The sequence below is a fragment of the Lynx canadensis genome, chromosome B4 (assembly GCF_007474595.2).
Source record: "Lynx canadensis isolate LIC74 chromosome B4, mLynCan4.pri.v2, whole genome shotgun sequence".
Lineage (NCBI taxonomy): Eukaryota > Metazoa > Chordata > Mammalia > Carnivora > Felidae > Lynx > Lynx canadensis.
This window is the reverse complement of record NC_044309.1, coordinates 29,391,439-29,403,680: the sequence shown is the minus strand read 5'-3', so window position 1 is coordinate 29,403,680 and position 12,242 is coordinate 29,391,439. Positions and strand designations below refer to the sequence as shown.

General features: G+C 38.1%; 1 protein-coding gene across 1 annotated transcript in view; it reads right to left on the bottom strand.

The window, feature by feature from the left end:
- Positions 1-12,242, bottom strand: part of CCDC7 (coiled-coil domain containing 7) — a 149,520-nt gene that overhangs the window by 17,688 nt on the left and 119,590 nt on the right. Inside the window, exon 14 of the mRNA XM_032593856.1 lies at positions 9,823-9,888. Within this exon, the coding sequence (XP_032449747.1) occupies positions 9,823-9,888 (66 nt within the window). The remainder of the gene's footprint in view (positions 1-9,822; positions 9,889-12,242) is intronic.

Here is a 12,242-nt window from a genome sequence, read left to right as displayed (position 1 = left end):
GGTTTAGTGGTGATGAATTCCTTCAGTTTTTGTTTGAAGACCTTTATCTCTCCTTCTATTCTGAATGACAGACTTGCTGGATAAAGGATTCTCAGCTGCATATTTTTTCTGTTCATCACATTGAAGATAATCTGCCATTCCTTTCTGACCTGTCAAGTTTCAGTAGATCGGTCTGCCACTACTCTTATGTGTCTACCTTTGTAAGTTAGAGCCTGTTTATCCCTAGCTTCTTTCAGTATTTTCTCTTTATTCTTGTATTTTGCCAGTTTCACTATGATCTGTCATGCAGAAGATCGATTCAAGTTATGTCTGAAGGGAGTTCTCTGTGCCTCTTGGATTTCAATGCCTTTTTCCTTTCCCAGATCAAGGAAGTTCTCAGCTATGATTTATTCAAGTACACCTTCAGCCCCTTTCTCTCTCTCTTCTTCTTCTGGAATTCCTATGACACGGATATTTTCCTGTTTGATTGCATCACTTAGTTCTCTAATTCTCCCCTCATACTCTTGGATTTATTTCTTTCTCAGCTTCCTCTTTTTCCATAATTTTATCTTCTAATTCACCTATTCTCTCCTCTGCCTGTTCAATCCGTGCTATGGCCACCTCCATTTTATTTTGCACCTCATTTATAGCATTTTTTAGCTCCTCATGACTATTTCTTAGTCCATTGATCTCTGTAACAATAGATTCTCTGCTGACCTCTATGCTTTTTTCAAACCCAGCGATGAATGTTATGAATATTCTAAATTCTTGTTCCATTATATTGCTTAAATTGTTTTTGATCAATTCGTTAGCTGTCACTACTTCTTGGAGTTTCTTTTGAGGAGAGCTCTTCCATTTCATCATTTTGTGTAGTCCCTGGGGTGGCTCCAAACTGCAGGGCACTTCCCCTGTGCTGTCCGGAATAACTCGTGTTGGTGGGCAGGGCTGCAGTCAGACCCGATGTCTGCCCCTAGCCCACTGCTGGGGCCAGTCAGACTGGTGTGTACCTTATCTTCCTTTCTCCCAGGAACAGGACTCACTGTGGAGTGGTGTAGCCCCTGTCTGGGCTACTTGTACACTGCCAGGCTTGTGGTGCTGCTTTGATGGGATCTGGTGGTATTAACCAAGGTGGATCTATAAGGTGCACAGGGGCGGGAAGGGTAGGCTTAGCTCACTTTGTGGTCTGTGGTCCCCTGTGGGAGGGGCCCTGCAGCACCAGGAGGGAGGCAGAATGTTGGAGGGATGGATCCCCAGAAGCACAGTGTTGGGCATTTGCATGGTGCCAGCAAGTTCGGTGATGGGAACTGGTTCCCTTTGGAAATTCAGCTGGGGAATGGGAGAGGGAAATGGCACTTTCCAGCACCTTTGCTTCCCCGCCAAGCTGAGCTCTGTCTTCTGGGATACCTACCTGGTGTCCTCTTGCCATCCCCGCTCTCTGAGAGCAGAGCTGTTGACTTTTAATATTCCAGATGTTAAGTCCCGCTGGCTGTCAGAACTCACAGAGTCAGGCCCTTCTGCCTTTGCAAGCCAGACTTTGGGGGCTCTGCCTTTCCAGGTGGGCTGCCCCTCCACCCCCGGCTCCCTCCCACCAGTCTGTGTAGCACACACCGCCTCTCCACCCTTCCTTCCCTCTTCCATGTCCCTCTTGTCTATGCTTGGCTCTGGAGAGTCCGTTCTACTAGTCTTCTGGCAGTTTTCTGGGTTATTTAGGCAGATGTGGGTGGAATCTAAGCAATGAGCAGGACGAGGTGAGACCAGCGTCTTCCCACACCACCATCTTCCCCTCTGAGTCTCAAGTCAGAGCTATAAAAAAAAATTTTCAAGGGCACCTGGTGGCTCAGTCAGTTGAGTCTGTGACTTGACTTAAACTCAGGTCATGATCCTGGAGTCGTGGGATCCAGCCCTGCATTGGACTGACTCCCCACTAAGCATGTAGCCTGCTTCGGATTCTGTCTCTCTCTCTCTCTCTCTCTCTCTCTCTCTCTCTCTCTCTCTCCCTCTGCCCCTCTGCCTCTCTGTCTAACTTAGAAAAACTTTAAATAACTAAAACTATAAAATAATAAATTATTACATTCATTTGAATCTGTTTCTGGATTTTTCATTCAGTACCAAATCCAGTACCACATTGACTTAGTTATTATAGTGTTACATTACATATTGAGTTTTGAATAACTAAATTCTTATTATTCTTTTGTATAATCACCAGTTTCATTTCTCAATATATCCTATAATAATTCTGTTAAGCTCAAAAATAATTCCACTTATACCTAGAAATAAATTGCTTTAAATATATATATCACTTTGGAAAAAATGGAACATTGAAATATTTATAATATTGAACCTTCGAAACCAAATATAAATTTCTATTTCTTCACTGTTCATCTATATCTCTCAGTAAAGTATATTTTTCTTCATATAAAACTTTATTTTTTGTTAAATATGCTACTATAATATTATAAATAGAATTATCTCCATTATAGTTTCTAAATGGTTATTTTGGATAAAAATAAAAATCTATTTTTTTCTTTTGCTTTCTTTAGATTTTAATTCCAGTGTAGTTAATGTACAGTATTATAATAGTTTCAGGCATATAAAATGGTGATTCAGCAGTTCCACACATAACTCAGTGCTCATCCAGATTAGTGTACTCTTGATCCCCTCCAACTATTTCACCCATCCTTCCACCTACCTCCTTCTGGTAACCATCCGTTTGTTCTCTATACTTAAGAGCCTGTTTTTTGGTTTGTCTCCCTCTTTTTTTTGCTTTGTTTTGTCTCTTAAATTCCACGTATAAGTGAAATCATATGGTAACTGTCTTTCTCTTATTTTACTTAGCATCATACTCTAGCTCTATCCATGCTGTTGCAAATGACAAGATTTCATTCTTTTTTATGGTTGAGTAATATTGCATTATATATACACACATATGTGTGTTATATTTAACATCTTTATGCATTAATCTATCAATAGACATTTGAGGTGCTTTCATAGTTTGGCTATTGTAAATAATGCTGCAGTAAACATAGAGGTGCATATATCCCTTTGAATTGTTTTTCTTTTAACTTAGTGTTTTGTATTCTTTGGGTAAAATACCCAGTGTACTAGATCATAAAGTAGTTCTATTTTTAATATTTTGAGGAACCACCATACTGTCTTCCACAGTGGCTGCACCAGTTTGTATTCCCAGCTACAGTGTCCTAGGGTTCCTTTTTCTACACATCTTCACTGACACTTGATGTGTCTTGAGGATTTGATTTTAACCAATCTGACAGGGATGAGGTAATATCTCACTGTGGTTTTGATTTGCACTTCCCTGATGATGAGTGATGTTGAGTATATTTTCATGCATCTGTTAGCAATCTGGAAGTCTTCTTTTGAGAAATGTCTGTTCATATATTCTGCCCATTTTTTAATTGGATAATGTGTTTTTTGAGTGCTGAGTTGTGTCAGTTCTTTATATATCTTTCATACTAACCCTTTATCAGATATGTCATTTGCAAATATCTTCTCCCATTCATAGGCAGCCTCTTAGTTTTGTTGGTTGTTTCTTCAATGTGTAAATGCTTCTTATTCTGATGTAGTCCCAATAGACTATTTTTGCTTATGTTTCCCTTGCCACAGGAGACCTATCTAGAAACATGTTGCCATGGCAGATGTCAGAGAAATTATTGCCTTTGCACTCTCTTCTAGGATTTTTATGATGTCAGGTCTCACATTTAAATCTTTAATTCATTTTGAATTTACTTTTGTGTATGCTATGAGAAAATAGTTCAGTTTCATTTTTTTGCACGCAGCTGTCCAGTTTTCTCAGCACTATTTGTTGAAGAAAGTTTTCCCCATTGCATATTCTCTCCTCCTTTTTCAAAGTTTAATTGACAATATAATTGTGGGTTTACTTCTGGGTTTTGTATTCTGTGCCATTGATCTAGGTGTCTATTTTTGTGCCAATACCATACTGTTTTGATTACTACAACTCTAAAATATAACTTGAAGTCAGGAACTGTGATACCTCCAGTTTTGTTTTGCTCTTCAAGATTTCTTTGGCTATTCAGGGTCTATTATGGTTCCCTACAAATATGTTTGCTGTACCTGTGAAAATGCTATCGGTATTTTAAAAGAGATTGCATTAAATCTGTAGATTGCTTTGGGTAGTACAGAAATTTTAAAAATATTTGTTCTTCCAATACATGAGCACGGAATGTCTTTCCATGTCTTTGTGTCATCATCAATTTCTTTCATCAATGTTTTATACTTTTCACTGTACAAGTGTTTCCCTTCTTCGGTTAGGTTTATTCCTAGGTATTTTATTATTTTTGGCACAATTCTAAATGGGATTATTTTCTTAATAGTTTTTTCTGCTGCTTCATTATTGGTGTATAGAAATGCAACAGATTTTTGTACATCAATTTTGTATACTGTGACTTTACTGAATTCATTTTTCAGTTCTAGCAGGGTTTTTTTTTTTTTTTTGGTGGAATCTTCCAGGTTTTCAATATTATGTCATCTGCAAACAGTGAAAGTTTTACTTTTTCCTTGAAATTTTGGATGCCTTTTATTTCTTTTTGTCCTCTGATTGCTGTGGCTAGGACTTCCACTACTATGTTGAATAAAAGTGGTGAGAGTGGACATCCTTGTCTTGTCCTGACCATAGAGGAAAAGCTCTCAGTTTTTCCCTATTTAGGATATAAAGTGTGGGTTTTTCATATAAAACTTGTTTCCTTGTTGATTTTCTGTTTATATGATCTATTCATTGATGTAAGTAGGGTGTTAAAGTTCCCTACTATTATTCTGAAGACTTTTCTCTGATTCTTTCTTGTCTTTCTTTCATGGTTTCCTGATTTTCTTTAGTGATATATTTGGATTTCTTTTCTTTATTCTTTGCATGTTTATTAGTGTTTTTTGATATGTGGTAACCTTTAGGTTTGTATATAACCTCTCCTGCAAATAGCAGTCTATATTAAGTTGATGTTTAATTTTGAACCCATTCTTTTCTCCTTTCCTCCCCACATTTCAGGTATATGTGTTATATTTTAGATTCTTTTTCTGTGAATTACTTGACTGATTTCTTATAGAAATATTCATTTTTACTCTTTTTATGTTTTCTGTCTTTATACTATCACTTGTGGTCCCTCCTTTCCACTCAACAACTCCCCTTTAATACTTCTTGCAGAGCTGGTTTAGTGGTCACACACTCCTTTAGTTTTTACTTGTCTGGAAAACTCTATTTCTCCTTCTATTCTGAATTATAGCCTTGCTAGATAGAGTATTCTTGGCTGCATATTTTACCCTTTAGCACTTTGAATATATCATGCCACTCCCTTCTGGTCTGCCAAGTTTCTGTTGAAAAATCTATTAGCCTAGTTGGTTTTCCTTTGTTGGTTAATGACTTCTTTTTTCTCATTGCTTTTAAGATATTTTTCTTTATCACTATATTTTGCAAATTTAATTACAATATGTCTTGGGGTAAGCCTGCTTTTGTTGATTCTGATGGGAGTTCCCTATGCCTCCTGGATCTGGATGTCTGTTTCCTTCCCTAGATTAGGGAAGATTTAGCAATGCCCCCCTTCCTCTCTCTTCTTCTGGGACTCCTATAATATGAATATTATTACCTTTGATGGAGTCAGTAAGTTCCCTAAGTCTATTATCACTTTGTATAATTCTTTCACTCTTTTGTTCAGCTTCATAGCTTTCTATTATTTTGTCTTCTAGGTCATTAATTCATTCTTCTGCTTCTTTCAGCCTGCTGTTCATTGCATCAAGTATCTTTCTAATCTTTCTAATTATTGTACTTTTCACCTCTGATTGATACTTCAAATGTCTTATTTCTGTGGTAAGGATCTCACTGATTGATGTCTTCCATTCTTTTCTCAAGCCCAGTGAGTATCCTTATCATTGTTGCTTTAAATTCTCCATCAGGCATGTTACTTATATCTGTTTCACTTAGATCTCTAACCATGGACTTATCTTCTTTTGTTTGGGATAAATTCCTCCATCTTTGCATTTGGTCTAAGTCTCTACCTTCTTCTGTGTGCTAGAAAAGCCACTTATGTCTCCAGCTCTTGAAAGTATTGGCTTTATGAAGAAGAGGTCATGTAGTGTCCAGGGCCTCGTGCTTCAGGGAGGGTCTCTGGTGTGTGCTGCACGCACTCTGCTTTTCTGTTCTGGCTGCTCTATCCTTCAGGCAAGTCATCTACAGAGGCTCTCCTTGCTTGCTACAGGCAGTGTTTGATCCTTGACCTGAATGTGGTGAGTTTTAATTAAGTGTGCTCTGGTTTCCTTGTGAAATGAGAACTGTCTCCACCTCACTGGAACTGAGAAACCTCTTTGGTTGAGAGACGTGATGTGGGCAGGAATTTGTGCTGGTCTTCTGGGAGAGGGGCCAACTGTAATGGGACTGAGGTAAGTGTGACTGGGAAGGGCAGTTGCACTGGAATACAGGGGAATGGGGCTTAAGGTAAGCAAATTTAGATTTCTAGTGTCCACACTGCACTACTTCCCACAGGTAGCTCTGTGTTTATGCTAAGGGGTAGGTCAGAGAAATGATGGCCAGCTCCTTTGTCCCACAGAGAGGTGTCTCTATGAATGCTTCCTCTCATTATTGCTCTAAGAAGAGCAATAATCTCTCCACTGTGTACCCCAGGTGCTCTTTAGATCACTGGTTCCACACTGTATGTCTCCAATTTGTTTGTCTGCCTTCTCTCCAGGAACAGTACACTGCCCTCTGGGCTCTATCCCAGCTAAGCCTGCTAACTTTTAAAACTCCAGGCTTTAAGCTCTGCTCATTGTAAGAATTCATTAAATTCAGCCCCTCTTGTTTTCCAAGCCACTGGGCTTTGGGGAGACATTCTTCTGTGCATTTCCTTGCATATCCTTCTCTCCCTCACCCTTCTTCATGACCACAGCTACTTCCCTTCTACTACAGTCAGGATCTGTTTCTCCCCTAAACCACATCTTTGTACTTTCTATTATCTTTGATGTAGCTTCTATCTTTAGATGTGGAGTTTGTTCTGTCAGTCTTCAGGTCAATTTCTGGGGCATTTAAGAGTGATTCCATAGGGGCGCCTGGGTGGCGCAGTCGGTTGGGCGTCCGACTTCAGCCAGGTCACGATCTCGCGGTCCGGTCCGCGAGTTCGAGCCCCGCGTCGGGCTCTGGGCTGATGGCTCAGAGCCTGGAGCCTGTTTCCGGTTCTGTGTCTCCCTCTCTCTCTGCCCCTCCCCCATTCATGCTCTGTCTCTCTCTGTCCCAAAAATAAATAAACGTTGAAAAAAAATTTAAAAAAAAAAAAAAAAAAAAAAAAGAGTGATTCCATAGTTATCTAGCTACATTTTTGAGACAAAGTGAGTCTAGGGTCCTCCTATTCTGCCACGATCTCCCTGTCTCCTCTCTTGCTGCTTTAAAAAAATTTTTCTGTATCACTACTTTTGGCCATTTTGATTACCATGTGTTCAATCCAGATCCAGGAGAATCTAGATATCTATTTCCTTCCTCAGATTAGGGAAGTTTTCAGCTATTATTTTTTCAAATAAATTTTCTGCCCCCTTTTGTCTCTCCTTCTTCTTGGATCCCATACTGAAAATATTATGCTTGATCAAGTCACTGAATTCCTTAACTCTATTTTCATTTTGCATAATTTCTTTTTCTCTTAACTTGCTCAGCTTGATTGCTTTCCATTACTCCGTGACTCGTCCAGGTCATTAATTTGTTCCTCTGCTTCCTCTAGTCTGCTATTTTGTCCATCATGAGTTTTTTTTCTTTTTTTTTTTTTGTCATGTTTATTTATTTTTGAGAGAGAGAGAGAGAGAAGGAGGGAGAGAGCAAGGGAAGGACAGAGAGAAGGGAGACACAGAATCCAAAGCAGGCTCCAGGCTCTGAGCTATCAGCACAGAGCCCAACATGAGGCTCAAATCCACAAACCGTGAGATCATGACCTGGGCCAAAGTCAGCCACTTAACTGACTGAGCCACTCAGGCACCCTGCCATGTACATTTTTAATTTCAATTAGCATGCTCTTGGGTCTCTGCTTGGTTCTTTTTTATCTCTTTCTTAAGAGTCTCACTCATGTCTTCTACTCTTTTCTCAAGTCGAATGAGTATCATTATAATCATTACTTTAAGTTCTCTATCAGGCATAACACTTATATCTGTCTCACTTAGGTCTCCTGCTATGATTTTTGTCCTATTCTTTCATTTGGGATATATTCCTCTGTCTCCTCATTTCACCTAACTCTGTGTGTCTGCTTCTGTATTTTAGGAAAGTCAGCTACATCTCCTGCTCTGAAAAGTGGCCTCATGAAGAAGAGGTCCTGTAGTGCCCCAATGTAGTGTCCCCTGTCCCATGAAACTGGTTCTCAGGGGGTATCTCCTATGTGTGTTGTATATACCCTCCTGTTGTGTCCTAGCCACTTTTTCCTTCACTCCAGTTATCTGCAGAGGTTCCCTTTGCCTGCTGTTGGCAGTGTTTGGTCCCTGGCCATGGAGGAGCACATTTTACAAGATGCACAGCAGTCTGCTTGTGAAATAAGACCTGCCAGCATTGCCAGGACCATTGCTGTATGGGTGGGTGCACAATTTTAACAAGGTTACACCTTGGGCTTCCACAGACCTGCCACCACTGCCAGGACCAATGCCCCACAAAACGAGCAGGCCAAGAGACAAGGTGTTGGTGATGGTTGCATGGGTCTTCTGGGGAAAGGGACCCACAGCACCAGGACTGAGGTAAATGTGATGACGAAGGTTGAGTCTGGTGAAGGGTGAGGGGTTGAGGCTTGGTGTAAGCAAGTTAGATAGTGAATGTTGGCACCATACTGGTTCCAGCAGGTGGTTCTGTGTTTATGCTGGAGGGTAAATAACTCTCCTTCCCATATACTCCAGGCATTTTTCAAACTGTGCTTCTTTCTACAGGTTATTTGTTGTGCTGTCTCTTTAAGGGCAGGACTCAGCTTCCTAATGCCCTCTGGGTTCTCCCAGAGCCAGCCCGCTAATTTTTAAATTTCTAGGCCATAAGTCCTGCTACTTGTAAGAACTCATGAAATTTGGAGCCTCTTGTTTTCAAAACCAAATGTTATAAAAATTCATCTTTCCCATGTGGGCTCCCCAGTGTGACAATCTGTTTCTCTTCCTTCTCTTCATCCATTGCATCCCTCCCTTCTGGGGACATGTCCTCACTCTTACCCTCTTCGATGTGGCCTCTGTTCTACCTTTACTCATGGAGTTTATTCTACCAGGCTTCACACTGTTTTCTGGATTATTTATGCTGATATAAGTGTTATCTAGCTGTATCTGGAGTGAAGTATGCTTACAGTCCTCCTATTCCACCATTTTCCCAGCCTTCTTCTATTGCTTTTTTATATCTATTTTGTCCTCAGCCAGCTTTTTGAATTATATCATTAATAAATTTGTGTATTATCTTGATTTTTCCAAAGGAAAATTAATATACAAATAATTATACTTTTGTCTATCCACTTATGAAAATGTTTGTAGCTTTTTCCTTTCTTTGATCATTTAACACAAATTTCAAAGAGTGGTAAAAAACCAGCATCCTAGTTTAATTGAGTTTAGTTGGAATGCCTGCAGGATTTCACATATAACAGTGTCTCAGCTTGAAATAGATTTATTTGATTAAGCAAGTTTACTTTTCTTTCTATCTAGTTTACCATTTTTAATAAGAATGAGTATTAAATTTTATTAATATATCCTAGTACATAAAATGAATATACTTTAATCTGGCAAAAAAGTACAACACATAAACCTATTCATTTTCAAGGTCAAAATCATTCATTTAGAAGTTGTTTACAGATATTTCCTTCATTTGTTAACAATTTTAAAAGAACCTATATCATTTACCTGTAAAGCCTGTTTCAATTGTTCCTGAAGGACTTTGTTCTCAACTTCCAGAGCAAATGCTACTTTCTGTGATATAATATAAAGGAAAAATATATTCATTTTAGTAGCTCTGTTTCTATAAATTAATTGTTACAATTATCATCTATAATCCACAGATAGCCAAGATGATGATTTGAGCATACACATTTATTCACATATTTCTGTGGCATAATGGTGGATAATTTCTGCAGCTGTAGCTTCCTATTGATTTTGTATAGGAAAAATGACCTTGAATCTGGTAAATTATAACTACAATAAGCTAAATATTTCATATCTCTGCTTCTCTAGACCTGATATATTTAAATATAAACATTCAAATTTTATGAAAAAAAGCAACTCTACTCTTAACAGAAAATAAATACAGTTCTGAGTTTGTGTGAATGAATGGACTCTGTTACACATGAAATGTATCAAGAATTCTCCATGAGATGGGAGACAGTTTGAGGAACCATATCTAAGATCTCCTGTTCTGCTTCTGGTACAGCAGAGAAAGTTGCTAGTGAACAGACCCTGCCACACATAAAAACTACAAACTCAAAAAAAAAGCAAATATCAACACTGAAGAGAAACCAAAAATAAGTAGATTCTTGAGAGAAGGTAACACTTGGAAGAAGAAAAGAGTCCTAGGTAAAATTCTTATTTCCTGGCTTGTAATCTGAAGTCAAGTGCTACATGAGCCAGACAGGGCACCTAATAGCTGATAGAAAACAATTTTTTAGACCTTATAAACCAGAGGAAGGAAATCACTGCAAAACTTAGGGCAAGTCATACAAAGGAGAGAGCTTGATTGAGATAAGGAGCCCCAAACTCTGTATAAACCCTGCCCAAATCTCACTCAAGCCCAAACCACATATGCATAGGGAAGACTCTAAGAAGCCTATCAAAAGCTAAAAGAACTGAATGCAATTTGAGCTCCTCCTAAACACAGAATTTTCGTTTTGCATCCAAAAACATTATTTATATATTAAAACAAGACAAAAGTAGGACTAACCGTACTAGAAGAATATAGTAGAATCCAGAGCTTAAAGATGATATTCCCAATATTCAATAATTTATAATTACTTGACATTTGAAGAAACAGCAAAATGAGACTTACTCAAAAGATAAAAATAATCTACAGAGAGTGATCCCAAGACAGATTCTACTTTAAAGTTAGTGTAGAAGAATTTTAAATCAACTATTATTACAAAACCCAAAGTAAGAGAAAATATGTTCATAATGAATGAAATAATAAAAATCTTGGTAGGTTAATACAAACTATAAAAATATCCAATGTAAATTAAAGTAGAGAAAAATACAGCACCTGAATTTTTAAAAAATGTAATTGATGAGCCTAGGTAGGAGCAAATAGGATAAGACAGTGGGGAAAGTCAGGCCATTTGAAGATACATCAGTAGAAAATACCTATCTAAAGACAAAGAGAACAAAGATTTTTAAAATGAAGAGGGACTGAGGAACATAAGGGATACTATAAAAAATCTAACATGTAATTTTATTCCCATAAGGAAAAGAGAGAAAGTGATAGAAAAAGTAATGAAATAATACCTGAAATTTTCCCAAATTTTCATCAGAGTGAAATGCTGAAAACCAAGTAAAATGAGAAAAATCTTAAAAGTAGACAAAGACAATGCCAAATTACACACAGAGAAATGATTATTTGAATGACTGTCTCTCATCAGAAAAATATGATCTCCAAATGAAAACAGAAAACCATCTTTAAAATAGAGAACAAATGTTTCTCTTCTGAAAAAATTATTTTTAGAAACTAAAAAATGTTTTAAATCTACATTTTTATTCTCATTGAAATCTGAGAGGACACAGTATCTATAAAAATAGAAACAGTAATAATGAAGACAAAACAACTCTTCTAGCTACTGCTCAAGAGCTCTCTACATATGATTTATGTGTTGAAAAAACTCACATTCATAAACAGGCATAGAAATATAATAAGCCATCTAATGGGATTAAGCAACTTCAGAGAGGGAGACCAAGCTGAACAATCCAAGGAGGCATCTCCATTAAGGCAGCTCTAAAGGGACAGACAGAAAATAACTACAAAAAAAAAATTAGAACTCAGAGAGCTCTGATGGATGCAATTATTTTTTTAAACATGTTTTTAACTTAAAATGTCAAGAGAAAAGACTCTGTTGGGCTTCCTGGGAAGATGACAGAGTAGGAAGACCCTAAACTCACCTCATCCCACAGATACAACTAGATAACACACCAGTGCAAATAACCCAGACAAAGACCCAAAGACTAGAAGCAAAAATCCACAACTTAATGTAGACAAAAGGCTAGTACATCAAAGAGGGTAGAAAGGGCAGAGATGCTGTAAGGACCTAAATGGACAGCAGACCACCCATGGGAGGGAAGGATCTGTG